Source organism: Meles meles, chromosome 12 (assembly GCF_922984935.1).
Source record: "Meles meles chromosome 12, mMelMel3.1 paternal haplotype, whole genome shotgun sequence".
Taxonomy (NCBI): domain Eukaryota; kingdom Metazoa; phylum Chordata; class Mammalia; order Carnivora; family Mustelidae; genus Meles; species Meles meles.
The window spans coordinates 12,734,887-12,750,007 of record NC_060077.1 but is presented as its reverse complement, the minus strand read 5'-3'; the positions used below and the strand labels follow the sequence as shown (position 1 = coordinate 12,750,007).

Below are 15,121 nucleotides of genomic sequence, written 5' to 3'. Positions count from 1 at the left end.
TTGCTGTTAGAAATGTAAAATGGTGAAGCCACTGTGGAAAAAGTTTGCCAGGGGCGCCTGGGTAGCTCAGTAGGTTAAAGCCTCTGCCTTCGGCTCAGGTAATGATCTCAGGGTCCTGGGATTGAGCCCCACATCGGGCTCTCTGCTCAGCAGGGAGCCTGTTTCCCCCTCTCTCTGCCTGCCTCTCTGCCTACTTGTGATCTGTCTGTCAAATAAATAATAAAAACTTAAAAAAAAAAACAAAAACACACATAGCTCTTGGTCTTTTCTGTCCCTAAGGGAGGACGAGAGCTCCAAGTTAAAAAAAAAAAAGAAAAAGTTTGCCAGTTCTTCATAAAGTTATATGGGTGCCTGGGTGGCTTAGGCGGTTAAGCGTCTACCTTTGGCTCAGGTCATGATCTCAGGGTCCTGGGACTAAGGGCCGTATCAGGATCCCTGCTCAACTGGGAGCCAGCTTCTCCCTCTCCCTGGTTGTCCTCTAACAAATTTTTGGGAAAAAAAAAAAAAAAGTTAAACACAACGTTACCATTATGATTCAGCGATTCCACTGGTAGTTAGAGAACCAAGAGAAATGGAAACATATGTCCACACAAAAATTACAGGGATGTCCTGCAATGTTATTCATAACAGCCCAAACTTGGAAACCATCCAGATGTCCATAAACTGATGAAAGGATAAACAAAATGGGATATATAATGATATATATAATATATATAATATTCTGTTGCCTATCCAGTGTGTATACTGGAATATTATTCAGCAATAAAAAGGAATGAAGTATTGATACATGCTGAAACATAGATGAATCTTGAAGACATTGTGCTAAGTAAAAAAAGCCACATATGGAAGGACAAATGTTGGATTCCACTTATACAAGGCGCCATAATAGGCAAATTCAGAGGTTGAAAGTAGAGATTACCAGGAGTTGGGGGTTACAGTCACCAGTGGTTTAATGATTAGTGTTTCTGTTTGGGGTACTGAGAAAGTTTTAGAAATGCATAGTGGTGATGGTTGCACAGCACGGTGAATGTAATTAATGCCAGTGAACTACACACTTAAAAATGGTTAAAATGGGGGCGCCTGGGTGGCTCAGTGGGTTAAAGCCTCTGCCTTCAGCTCAGGTCATGATCCCAGGGTCCTGGGACCGAGACTCATATCGGGCTCTCTGCTCAGCAAGGAGCCTGCTTCCCCCTCTCTCTCTGCCTACTTGTGATCTCCGTCTGTCAAATAAATAAAATCTTTTAAAAAAAATGCTTAAAATGGTACTGTTATGTATGTTTTACCACAATAAAGAAAAAGAAAGAAGGAAAGGAATGGAGAACTATTAGTGTAGTAACATGGACGAACCTTGAAATCATCATTCTAAGTGAAAGAAATGAGACACAAAGACCACATGTTATTTGACCCTATTATGTGAAATGTCCAGAAGAGGCAAATCCATAGAGACAGAAAGTAGATCAGTGGTTGCTGGGGGTTGAAGGAGTGGGGGGGGGGTGGCGGTAGTCAGGGGAAGAGGTAAAGAATGGGGGAGGGGTGACTGCCACTGAATTGTATGTATGTACGTATGTATGTATGTATTGAAGCAGGCTCCACACCCAGCATGGAGCCCAACGTGGGGCTTGAACTCACGATGCTGAGATCAAGACTTGATTTGAGATCAAGAGTCAGACGCTTAACTGACTGAGCCACAAAGGCACCTCTGAATTGTACACTTTAAAAGGGTGTATACACTTCAAAAAATTTTAAGTGAATGTCAAAGATGAGCAATAAAGTTTTTTGACATGGAATGTTAGAAATTTCTTTATTCTTAAACCACTGAGCCACCCAGGCGCCCCAGAAATTTCTTTATTCTTACTTAATTTTTATTAAGCACCAGCTTAATACTACAGAAAGTTCAAATCACTCTTCAACAACCCATTCTTCCCTCCCCCACCCAAATTCTTGATAAAGAGCTCTTCAGTGAAGACACTTCTCTTCACTTCGCTCTCTTCTCTCTTCTGTATAAAATTTTATCAAATAAAGGCAAAGAACTGGGTATATCTTGCTGTAAAATGCTGCTCACGGCTGTGGAAAGTGTCTGCCAAGACTCTTTTCACTGTCCAGGTCCTGAAAGACTCTTATTCATGAACTGTCTCTTCACAAAGCAAGTCCACCACTAACAGGAGGGGATAAAACAGAATGAACAGTGGTCAAATCACAGTGCAAGTGCAAGGTAAGGTCAGAATAGAAATTTCTGTAATAACAACATTTAATCTTGGCCTGTCATCCCTTATGTTATAAACTTCTTGAAAACACATGTAAAAACACATGTCTTTCTGACTCACAAGTCAGTCAAAATTATGACGACAAAAAAATGTAATAGTTCAAGATATCTCACACAAAAAATGTGCCCTATGGGTTTACAATGCCTTAGAACGTAAGAACATACAACCAAAAATGTTTATTATATGCAATTCATTGCGCAGTGTGACTCACTGAATCCCTACCAGGTACGAAGCACATACTTGGAGTTAACACTGCAGAACTCAATGCAGAAACTCAAAGTATTCTGGCCATGGAAAGCCTCAGTTTGTTTAATAGTAGCTACATGATAAAACGTTATTTATCAACTAAATAGATAAAAGCGAGGGTCTTACCTTGCTAGGTTTATCATTCTGAGGGTCAAAAACTTTCTCACAAAGTCTCAGTCCAGTCTCTTGTCTCAACTGCTGTAAGTAGGCCCTCATCACCTCTACAATAAGGAGCAGGCAGAACAATAAAGAACATCCTGAGAATGCATCCTGGGTTGGTCACTGGTCTGCACAATGATGCTGGCAATACACTTCTACACATTCAAACAGGATTAAGAAATAGAAATGACAGTCCCAATGGTTTTATAACTATTTTGGTTCAAAAGATTCTCTATGTGATATACTTGTTGCCAAGAATCTTTTGTGAGAGTGACTCATAAGATCATATCCGTGCTAAGGAGTCCGCTCTCGACCTATACATCAATCAAGACAAGGACAGTGGTGGTGGGGGGTGGCGCTAAAAAGTCAAATGAAGGAAATCTTGTGCCATAGAGAGGGAAGTAGAAACCCTGTTCTTACCATCTTCCTGTTTGTTTGCTGGTTTGGCATAAATCGCATTAAGTGGAAAACCAGGCTCTCCAGGAATGGGAAAATTAGTGATTCCCAGCGTATACATTTCTTTTTCACCTTGGCTTTTGGAATTGCACTAAAAAAAATTATACACATATACATACTTTAAAGAGAAAAAGATAATAACGTCCAATTTGTAATTTTTTAAGTCTAAGTAGGTATGTCTGGGATTACTAATGTATTTGGGTGCCCTTCTGAAATCCAGGGAAGCCTGTGGACTCCTCAGAATAATGTTGTGTTTATTTATTTATTATTTATTTATTTAAAAGGTTTTATTCATTTATTTGTCAGAGAGAGAGCGAGCAAGCACAAGCTGGGGAGGGGGTGCAGCCGGCAGAGGGAGAAGCAGGGTCCGTAACGAGTAAAGAGCCTGATGCAGGACTCGATCCCAGGACCCTGGGATCATGACCTAAGCCAAAGGCAGATGTTTAACTGACTGAGCCACCCAGATGTCCCCAGAATAATGTTTTAAATGAATGAAAATAAACAAAATTACAAAAGAAATCAATTATAGTCAAACACAATGATTACAATATTAAAAAGCCAAATTTATGACACACTCATACATGTGCTTCTTTATTAAGGCACTAAATGACAAGATCCAGGCCATGGGCCTAATAACTAATATCTGAAATGAGTGAGAATGAAATTTCAAAATATCCTCAACTCTAAATGTAGTATGAAAATGCTGTGGGGGCGGGGAGCCTGCTTCTCCCTCTTCCACTCCCCCTACTTGTGCTTGTTCTCTCTCTGTCAAATAAAAAAATAAAATAAATTTTTTAAAAAAGGAAAATGCAGTGACTTCTACTGTAGAAAAAGTCACAGGTATAGTTGACGCTACTGTGGGCTGCTGCCTACATTAATAATGAAAGCTAAATCTCAGTTACAAGTTTAGTGAAAAGAAAGACACAATCTTTTTCCTACTCAAGCTCACGAACCCTTGAATTATATCCTAGGCTCAGAGTTCTTAAATTGGGGTTGAGAAAGATTTCTTTCTTGGGAAGATACATGCAAAGCCTTAAAACACCAGCCCCTTATGTTCTCATTAGTCAACTAAACTACAAGTTGTTTGTTTTTTTTTTTTGGTTTTTTTTTTTGTTATTTGACAGAGAGAAATCATAACTAGGCAGAGAGGCAGGCAGAGAGAGGAGGAAGCAGGCTCCCTGCCGAGAGAGAGCCTGATTCGGGGCTCGATCCCAGGACCCTGGGATCATGACCTGAGCCGAAGGCAGAGGCTTTAACCTACTGAGCCACCCAGGCACCCCTAAACTACAAGTTTAGAACCCACATTCAGATCTTTCTCTTAGGTCCATGCTCTAAGGGGGAGGAAGTATTATCTACTTGCTCTTAAAGTCTCAATGAGTCCAGATAGCTAGGAAGGTGAACATGTATTAGTACTGTGTTTTTCTGGTAGACAACCATCCAAGTTTAATTACCTTTTGGAGTTTCTTTAGACACTCGGAAATGTAGAGAGTTATATAGATCAAGGTTCTATCAGCTTCATTCTGCAGGAAATGGGGCAGGGGGAGGTGGGAGGAACAAAAGTTAAAAAACAGTCCTGATCAAAACGTTAACTATCACGTGCAAGAAATGAATTCGGGCTTTGTCTTTTGAGGATCAACCGAAAACTGTCCAAGTGTAGTTTCTATAGCGTCAACAGTTCCCATTCTCCAAAGGCAGTCTTCCCAAGCCACCTTTCTGTCTACTCCAGGGGAGGGAGCCAACTCCGGCAAATTGCAGGAGCTGTGGAGCTGCCCTGCCTGTGGGTCCCAGGGAGCTGTGCCGGCAGCCCCTCCCTCAGGGAGGAAGGAGAGTTTAACAGAGCTGCCTGGAAAGCCTGAGATGCACCATATGGCTGGCTAATTTTTAAAACCCTTTCACTTCAGGATCTCTGTCGAGAATAAAAGCATTCCTGACTCTAAAGGAGGAAACAGATACTTCCTGTGTATCTTGTTCTTGAAGAGCTCCAAGAGCCCACCTCTGGATCTAACCAAAATGAAAATGTGAAGACTAGGTGTTGAGCAAAAGTGGCACATACTTCAGGTCAGATTTTACACAGATTGTACAGTTAAAAAAAAAAACCAAATACACCTGCTCCTATTTTTAAGAGCATATGACATTCAGGAGAGAATGATATGTGGCAGAATTACATTTATTTACACCTACTACAAACATCACACTTAGACCAAGCAATAAATACAAAAAACCACTGTGAGTATCATAGGATGTTTAGATGACAACTTGTAGCCTGAAAGCCTACAAAAAAGATTTCACACCTTGTTTGATCCAAAAGGTCAAAGTTTGGCAAGCAGAGGTTGAAGTTCCATATTCTAGAATATTATCAAGAAAAGTTGACATTCCTGTAACCTGCTCATAGGAAGAACTCAGAAAAGTCCTTTTTTTTTCCACTCCCCCCTCTCCTTTTCTGCCACCCTGCTTCTAAACTTCCTTTTGACCTCATTCCTCGAAAGAAGAGCAGAAAGGAAGAAAGGGTAGTTGAGAGAAGGGTCAGGATCACTGAACTTTTCTTTATTTCTCCATCTCAGGTCCAGAACACAGAAGTATAGAAAAATAACAGCTACAATGCAGAATTTTTTAGTTCTGGACTGCCACACAGTAGGTGCTTCGTTAATGTTGAATGAATAAAAATGTCTAGTTCATGGGTTGGCAAACTTCCTCTAGGGAAGAACAGACATTAAATATTTTAGGTTTTGTGGACACAATAGTCTTTGTCACAACTATTCAATCCAGCCGCTGTGGCGTGAAATTAAAAAATGAATGTGGCTGTGTTCCAATAAAACTTTATTTAGAAAAGACACAGTGGGCCAGATTTGGCCCTCAGGTTATAGTTTGCTGACCCATGGTATAGACTTTGGAGGAAAAATGAAAAACTACAGAGTCTAGTATTAAGCACTATTCTGGGTGTGTGTGTGTGTGTGTGTGTGTGTGTGTGTGTGTGTTTCCCCCTATTCTGGGTTTTTAAGGTCATACAAACTCATTCAATTTTATTTACTCCTCAGAACAACCCTGATTGCCAGGGAGGTTATCCCCATCAGAAAACTAAATCAAATATTAAAAGCTTTGTATTTTACCTTAATCTCATAGTTTTTGAAGAAGACATTGGCCTTGAAGTAATAGATGGCTTCATCCACAATATCTGTATCTTTTGCTAAACAGGACATAACGGGAGGAAGGCAGAGAACATTAGCTAAGCGTAAAAATAACACCTGACAAAGCTGTAGAGAAAAAAACCCGAGCTCAGTGTTCAAAAGTCTTGGAGTTGAGTAAAATAAAACAAAGCCATTGAAACATAGGTCTTTAGAAACAATTTCTAGAAAAATAAGCCCATGGTTTATTCTGGTAGCTTTACTGTTTTTATAAAAAGTATACTCATTAGAAGCAAATTAATCAGTACAGAAAAATATTTTATTGTCACCCTAAATCTCACTACCTAGAAACAACTACTATTAACATTTGGTGAACATCATTCCAGACATCTCTCAATGCATTTCTAAAAATAGAGGGAGACAGACTAACTTTGATAAACTGTTGTTTAAAAATAAGAAGTATTCAATGTAATTTTATATGAATTAACATACTGCAGTTTTGGGGAAAAAAAGTCTCAATTGTCATTTAGGAACACACTGGGCTCACACATACGTCTTTCTTTTTATGAAAACTGTGACTTAAAATATACTTGTACAAGCTGTTCTAGGTGGCCAGAGACTGAGAAAAGCCAGAAATACTGTTGTGACAGAGACAGATCTCATTATACAATTTCTTGGGCAGTTTTTTGTTTTCCTTTTTTATTTTAAAAAGGTCAAAATCCCAGGGTCTTGATATCCGGCAGGCAGTTGTAGCAATGCAGAGACAGGTTTTTTTTTTCTCCCCTCAGAGTTATTTATATTTCTAGTCCATGACTGCTAACCCTCTCACACAGCAGAAACAAAGTAATCCTGGAGGTTTAGTATTCTGATTCAGCTGTCTTTAACCCTGCTCTTTCCCCTGCTAAAGAATATCAACAGAATTCTACCTCTAGACTCCTGTTCTTGCAATTTTCTTATCTGCAGAAAGGACACTTCCTCAGAGGACTCAGTGTGTACAAAACTAGCTAGTTCTTCTAAATGTAACAATGTGAGGCTGGGGGGTGGGCTACAAGATTTGGAATCTAGAAGGGTGTTTGGCACACAGAGGTGTTAAAAAGGTGTCTGATGAATGTAAATAAATGAATTTAATTAATGCTAACAGTTATTCAGTTCACAGCACAGGCTTGTACTCCTTCATGATTGTAGCTCTATTCTAATCCCACGGGATTCATTCCCTGTCTACAGAAACCATTAAGATCTGGTTTCCTGCGGTCCTGTTCTCCCTCAAGGGCCCACGAATTGTTGCAGAGGTAGTAATTAGATCTACCCCATCCTCGGTCAGTTGCACCTCTGATACGCTACATGGTATTCTCTACAGATCTACAAGAGTTCTTCTTAAGGAATCTGGGCCAATATTGATTTTTTATTCTTTCTCTGCACTGTAATTCTTTTTAGATTATTATTTTTCTTTTTGGTCTTTTTTTCCCCATCTATTCCTTTTCCTTCACCTTGGAATCAAGTAAGAACCGTGGTGACACACCAAATTTATTTAGTTTACTGAGCTTTCGACTGATTTTGAAAACAAAATTAAAAAGAGGTCACGTCAAATAGTCTGGCAGACGAATGAAGACGAGGTCAGTACAAAATTGGCAATGAAAACCATGGTCCTGAAAACCTTGAATGGAACTCAGTGCAGATGCTATCTGGGTGCAGGGAAACCACATCTAATATAATACAAATTACGCTGTTGGCAGAATATTTAACAATCTGTCAGGAGAGTCTAAAAAGAATGGGGCTTTCTAAAGGGTAAGAAATGGTTCGAGAAAAGAGAAAGTACCAAAAAAGAAAGCAAAGATATAAAACTGAAAAAGCAAGAGAAAGAAAGTGTAATGTTATATAGGACATTTAAGATTTATGATTGAGGTACTGTGAAAATGAAGATCCTGAAAAATGAATAAAGGAAGTAGGTATAGATGGGGGAAGGTGTTAAAATTTTTTTCTTTTCCCACCAGCTTTATGACAGAAGGAGGATGGGGACATGGTGTTCTACAGAAGTAGCAGCATTAAGCACTTTGTAAGAACTGACAGTGATGACAGAACAGTGTTTAGAATTAAGCACATCTCCTCTTCCCTCTCAACAAAATACCCAGGAGATCTCAGGAGCAATAATACACTTTCTTACTAGATACAACATATACTCATGCTCTTAAAAAGTCTAGAATGTGTATCTACCAAGCAAACAGAAAATACAAGAGCATCGGAGACAGAGGACTGAGCTAAGAATTTGCCTGATTTGATAATGTCATAGAGTTGTTGGATGTTTCCTACGAAAATCTGAAAATAATGCAAAGAAGTTTCAACTTACTCTCTCTAGGGGCAGGTCCTTTGAACTGACTTCTGATAGGCAACAGTGCCATGTTTCCGATGAGTTTGGTGTCCGGATCCATGAGAGATGAGTGGTAAGCCTGTAGTGGCGAGCCAGGTAAGAATACGGAGACAAAGAGAACAAATGTCAGTGGGGCAGACAAGTAACATTTCTCCAAAAGAAATATGAGGAACCCACCCAAGATTAACTAGGAGAGGAGGAAAATGGGATGACAGCAGCGATATGCCGGAGCTGGCTCTTACTGGCTCATGAAAACTGAATGCTAAATTTTGAGTAATTTTTAAATTTTTATTTATTTATTTTTAGTGATTTTATTTATTTGAGAGAGAGCAAGAGTGCGAGATTATAAGCAGGGGGGAGCAGCAGGGGGAGAGGGAGAAGTAGGCTCCTTACCAAGCAGGGTAATGTGGGTAATGTGGGCCTCAATCCCAGGACTCTGAGATCATGACTAGAGCCGAAGGCAGACGCCTAAACAACTGAGCCACCCAGGCACCTCTTGAGTAATTTTTTTTTAAGATTTTATTTATTTATTTATTTATTTATTTTTTTAGATTTTATTTATTTATTTGACAGAGAGAGATCACAAGTAGGCAGAGAGGCAGGCAGAGAGTGTGAGAGGGAAGCAGGCTCCCTGCTGAGCAGAGAGCCCCGCGCCGATGCAGGACTCGATCCCAGGACCCTGGGATCATGACCTGAGCCGAAGGCAGCGGCTTAAACCACTGAGCCAGAGTGAGAGCATAAGAGGGAAGAGGGCAAGAGGGAGAAGCAGACTCCCCGCTGAGGAGGGAGCCCAAAGCAGGACTCGATCCCAGGACTCCAGGATCATGACCAGAGCTGAAGGCAGTCACTTTTTTTTTTTTTTAAAGATTTTTTTTTTTTTAATTTATTTGATAGACAGAGATCTCAAGTAGGCAGAGAAGCAGGCAGAGAGAGAGGAGGAAGCAGGCTCCCTGCCGAGCAGAGAGCCTGATGCGGGGCTCGATCCCAACACCCTGGGATCATGACCTGAGCCGAAGGCAGAGACTTTAACCCACTGAGCCACCCAGGCGCCCCTGAAGGCAGTCACTTAACCAACTGAGCCACCCAGGTGCCCTTGAGCAATTTTTAGAATATTTTTTTTTTTTAAGATTTTATTTATTTATTTGACAGACAGACCAGACAGAGATCACAAGTAGGCAGAGAGGTAGGCAGAGAGAGAGAGAGAGAAGCAGGCTCCCCACTGAGCAGAGAGCCCGATGCGGGGCTTGATCCCAGGACCCTGAGATCATGACCTGAGCGGAAGGCAGAGGCTTAACCCACTGAGTCACCCAGGCGTCCCTAGAATATTTTTATTTAAGTAACCTCTACACCCCACGTGGGGCTCAAACTCACAACCCTGAGATCAAGAGTTGCATGTTCTTCCACCTGAGCCAGGCAGGTGCCTCAAATTTTGAGGAATTTTGACAAATTTTGAGGCAAGCTGGTTGTTAAACACAACCACCACTAAAAATTAAGTTATAACTAAGTAGATTATATTAAAAACATGGTAATACTCAAAATTCATTATTTCCTATTTTAAAAAATTATTTCATATCATTTATGATCTTAAGGTTACTTATCACTTTTGTATCTTTGTGCCAAAAATACTATGTAGGGGTGTGCTACTGTGCATCTTCCAATTCCATGTTCAGTGACATCACCTTGGTAACTGGTGGGAGTTATTTATGCTACAAAAATAGGCAGACACCGTATTCATCAGGGCTATACCGCCTCCCTAGCTATTGTTACACCAGAACCCAAGCATTAGATTTTCAGTTTTGCCACTTCCTCGCTGTGTTTGACCAAGACATCACTTCTCTTCTCTTAGCCTGTTTCCAAATTTATAAAATGAAGAGATATCTATTGCTCTCAGTGGGTAGGTTTGAGTTAAAAGAGCAGGGGAGGGGTGCCTGGGTGGCTCAGTGGGTTAAGCCTCTGCCTTCGGCTCAGGTCATGATCTCAGGGTCCTGGGATCAAGCCCCCCATCGGGCTCTCTGCTCAGTGGGAAGCCTGCTTCCCCCTCTCTCTGCCTGCCTCTCTGCCTACTTGTGATCTCTCTCTCTCTGTCAAATAAGTAAATAAAATCTTTTAAATAAAAAAAATAAATAAAAGAGCAGGGGAAATCACATTTATGAGAGCAATTGTATGCTGACTCCTAGTTCTGCTTTTTATAAGATGTCTGGCTTTTAGTAAAACATGAAGCATATCTGTGCTCCTTTCATATATTCATGTACATATATTCGCATACTCATTCACCCACAAACGATTAGCAAGCACCTTCTATGTGCAAGGCATGGTAATAGAATGGTATGCAAGACCAGTATGATCGCTGCCCTTGAAGAACCTTCAAGCTAATGGAAGAGGCAGGTATTAAACAAGAAATCACAGGGAAGTCCAGGAATGAGCCTAGGACTGTTTTAAAGTCTAGCTTAAAATCTGGCTTTACTTACCACGAGTACTGAAACCTTGGGTAAGTTACTATACTTCCCTGAGCCTCAATTTCCTCCTCTGCAAAATGGGAACAGGAAGTATCTATTTCACAGAGTCACTGTGAGGATTAAATGGGATAATTTACATGCAGTGTGTATACAGCTCAGGGCCTGTCTGGCACACAGCAGGAACTGAGGGTTCATCAAATACGTATCTCTCTAGGGCTTGTTCCTTTTTTTTTTTTTTTTTTTTTTTTTTTAAAGATTTTATTTATTTATTTGACAGAGCGAGATCACAAATAGACAGAGAGGCAGGCAGAGAGAGAGAGAAGGAAGCAGGCTCCCGCTGAGCAAAGAGCCCGACGTGGGACTCGATCTCAGGACCCTGAGATCATGACCTGAGCCGAAGGCAGTGGCTTAACCCACTGAGCCACCCAGGCGCCCGGGCTTGTTCCTTTTTGTCACAGGAATGCTACATCTAAAGCAGCCTCCACCCACCCCTTTGCCAGCTGTCTTGTTTTATCCATCTGTTTCCTCCATCGCATTTGCCACTATCTGAAACTATCTTCTGGGAGCCTGGGTGGTGCAGACTCTTGATTTCAGCTCAGGTCATGATCCCAGGGTCCTGGGATGGAGGGAGTCCCCCATCAGGCACTCTGCCTGCTTGTGCACTCACTCTCTCTCTCTGACAAATAAATAAATAAATCTTAAAAAACAACAACAACAACCTCTTTCTTTATTTATATTTACATGTTTGTCTCCCTGTTAGAAGGTAAACTCCTTGAGTATAGGGATGTGTTGGCCTTATTCGCTGCTGTAACAGTACTTAGCATGCAGCAGGTGCTCAGTAATGTTTTTGTGTGTGAGTAATCACGTTATTGAACCTCTTTTCCTCATCTGCAAAATGGAGACCATGATGGCGATAATGACAGCCACCAGACTGGCTGTCAGAAATGAAGGACAACCAGACCACTATGAATTTACTCCTACCCTGAGGCACACGAAAACAGAAACACTTGGAAACCAGGAGCGGACCCTAGGTCGGCTCTGACGGCCCTACACCCAGCAGCTAAGGGTGGCCCCCACTGCCGGGGCGACAGAGGAGGAGTCCGGGAAGTGGGGTATGACTGAAAAGCAGCGGGAGGGACCCGCCCCCTAGGGCTGAAGAGGAAGTGGGCCTGCCGGAGGGAGAAAAAGCGGGACCCTAGACTTGAGAAATGAAAAATAAAAAGCACAGCCCTTCGCTTCTTGGCTTTAGTGAATCTTTGGGGATCCTGCCGGAGTCGGGGAGTACAGAAAGCGAGAGAAGGGGTCGGCACTGGAGCGAAGGGGGCGAGAGGGGCCGAGACAGTCTCCTCTGCACATTCAGGATCTCTGGCCCACTCTGCCGCGGCCCCGTCCCCCCTGCCCGACACCCCCCCGGCCGACTCAATCCTACAGCGACCGGCCCCCTTTTCTCGCTTCTTCCCCTCTCAGGCCCCGCTTCTTCTTTGCCCTCCTCGGCCCGCTTCTCTCAGCTCATGCACGATTTCTCGCCGCTCTCCCCCCCAGCTCTCGCCATCTTCCCACACCGCGAACTGGTTGCCCTACCGGCATCTTGACGGCGCCCCGGTTTCAAGCTAGACGAGGAGGATGGGGTTCGAGCGCGGAGCTTCCGGTCCGGCGGCCCGGGCGGGGTAAGCGGAAGTTAGCCGGAAGGGGAGGGTGAGGGGAGGACGCTGCACTTCCGGTCTTGCTGTCCCGCAGCTGGCTGCTGCGGCTGCGCACGGTCGAAGGGACACTAGAGGGCGCCCGAGCATAGGGGCTGTGAGTGCCGCGCATGCGTAAAGTGTGCGCGAAGTCGGGCTAGATCTTGGGTTCCAGAAGCCTTGGGTTTTTTCTTAGAGTTCTTTTTTCAGTGAAGCCTTCCCTGGATCACACTATTTTAAATTCAACCCATACCACTCCCCTGTGTCATCCTTATTTCCCTCTTTCCCCCTTATGATTCTTTTATTATTTAGCTTACTTTTGCTATTTGTTTTCCCATTCATATGAATGTCAAAAAGGCTGGGTTTTTGTCTGTTTGGTACACTATTGCATCCCCTGCACCTGTAATAGTGACGTTCACAGTAAGCGTCAACAAGTATTTGATAAGGGAATAAATGAGCCTAACCGGTTTGTTCTGCATTTAACAATGCATAAAGGGGCGTGCTCTAGAAGGGATTTATGCATTACTCTGTACTCCAATTTTTCTTGTGTAAAAACTATGAAAGTGGACTGGGTTTGAATCCCAGCTCCAACATTTCCTGGCAGTGTAATTCTGGGCAACTTAATTAACCTCTCTGTGCCTCTGTTTCCCGAAAATGGAGATACTACTTACCTCATAGTTTCCTGAGGATGAAATGAACTACATGTAAAATGCTTAAAACTCACAAGCCTGGAACATTCCAAAAGTGCAGTTTTTTACCTGTTACTAGAAAGCACTTCATGTGTTAGTATGCAAACTGGCCCCTGTACACAGAGGGTAAGGACAGACTGAAGAGGCAGACCAATCCGGATGTATAGGTGGTGGTTTTAGTAAGCGAAGAGACTTACTTGTGAGGCTTATTGTTAAAGGATTTTGTGTCCCCTTAGTGCCTGCAGTTCTTGGTCACGCTACTTCAAAGAACGAAGAGGTAGACCAGGTGAAGAGTGGTGGGCAGCAAAGCAAAGTTTATTGAGCAAGAAAGAGTACAAAGCTCCTGGAGAGGGAGGGGGATGCAAGTGGGTTACCCTCAGAGTTTCTAAGTTTAGGGGTTTTTACGAGCTCTTTTGCGTCTGCCTATTAGTTGATGTCTACGCATTAATGGTCTTTTTATTTTTTGCTGACAAAAAATATGGCTTATGTCTTACTTGCCCCTTGCCTATGGTATTGACAAATGTTTTTGTGGTTAATTGTCTTATTTTAGGATGCTTTGCATAAGTCATTTCTGCAAAGGCTGCAAAGCAGAATGTCAGTGCGGTCCTATCTAAGCTGCAAACAGGATGTCAGTGCTGTTTTATTTTAACTGGCCTGACTGCATCATATTTTCTTGTTGAGGACCCTACCCTGACTACCTAAGTGGCCAGCTAACTCCTAACATTATCTTTGGAGAGGCAAGAGTAGATCTCTTCACCTACCTACTGCCAGAATATTGTTAAGTTTGTACAGAGGCCTTAACTGGGTTCAGTCACGTCCAATGGTCTCAACACCTTATTCCCTCCGGTCTTTGTCTGTAGAACATCTCTCACAGTGAAGGGTAGGAGGGGTGAAGAATCTCCCATTGTCTGGGCCCAGTGCAAAGGTCAACCAGTGGTCACATCCTCTTGATTATCTTCTTCAACACCACCTTAAGAGCCAAGTTCACTGCTGCCTCAGGCTTTTTCTTCAGCTAGTCCCTGAGACGGAATGTTCCTACAATTGATTTCTCATTCAGGTTTCTGGGCAAATAGTACCATTCGGGAAACTTCTTTGACAATGAGCTCAAAGGAGTCTCTTAGTCACTATCCATTTCATTACTGTTTTCATTTCTACCCACATTCCTTATCAAGGTTTCCCTGTTTACGGTCTCAAGGGCCCCTCATGTCAGCTCCAAGAGAGTAAGGCCTTGTCTGCCCAGTGTTCCCATTTTATCCCCAGTGCCTGGCATCCCCCAGTAAATTCTTCCACAGAATCACGTCAGCTCTCTGCCAAGATAATGAAATCCTTGAGGATGGAATGGACATACTTGTCTTTGAAACCTGTGTCCAGAGGGGAAGGAAATTCAATCTGGCCCTTCATTTCTTGCCCAGAGGCACACACTGGATTCTCCAAAACCTGAACCAGGAAGAATAGCTCAAGGAGCAGTGAGGGCAAATGAAGTTGCCTTTCCTTTCTTGCATAACAATAAAATTTCTAAGAATTAGCAACACCAGTACTCGGCCATAGGGAGAGGCCCCAAGCGGGACAGCAGATTCTCAAGATGCCCACTCATGTTCTCTTGACTGCGCCCATGACAACAGCTCACACCAATGGACCATGATGCAAATACCAAACTTCTGCCCTTAGCCTAAGCTCCCAAATAC

The 15,121-nt window shown here is 42.5% G+C and overlaps 1 protein-coding gene across 1 annotated transcript; it reads right to left on the bottom strand.

Annotated features, from left to right (window-relative positions):
* Positions 1-1,835: 1,835 nt before the first annotated feature.
* Positions 1,836-12,774, bottom strand: ARPC3 (actin related protein 2/3 complex subunit 3). Its single transcript, XM_046026095.1, has 7 exons — positions 12,650-12,774; positions 8,592-8,691; positions 6,233-6,309; positions 4,577-4,645; positions 3,090-3,216; positions 2,637-2,731; positions 1,836-2,155 (listed from the first exon to the last, which is right to left on the bottom strand). Exons 1-7 carry the CDS (start codon positions 12,653-12,655, stop codon positions 2,093-2,095), a joined length of 537 nt encoding a protein of 178 aa, XP_045882051.1. The 5' UTR covers positions 12,656-12,774; the 3' UTR covers positions 1,836-2,092.
* Positions 12,775-15,121: the final 2,347 nt, after the last annotated feature.

Bases quoted from the DNA above. Each gene is read 5' to 3' on its own strand.
- ARPC3 (XM_046026095.1), bottom strand. The intron at 6,310-8,591 runs GTAAGTTGAAAC...TGTCCTGTTTAG, and splicing joins AGGACCTGCCCCTAGAGAGA to CAAAAGATACAGATATTGTG. The intron at 2,732-3,089 runs GTAAGAACAGGG...TCCTTATTGTAG, and splicing joins AGCAAACAAACAGGAAGATG to AGGTGATGAGGGCCTACTTA.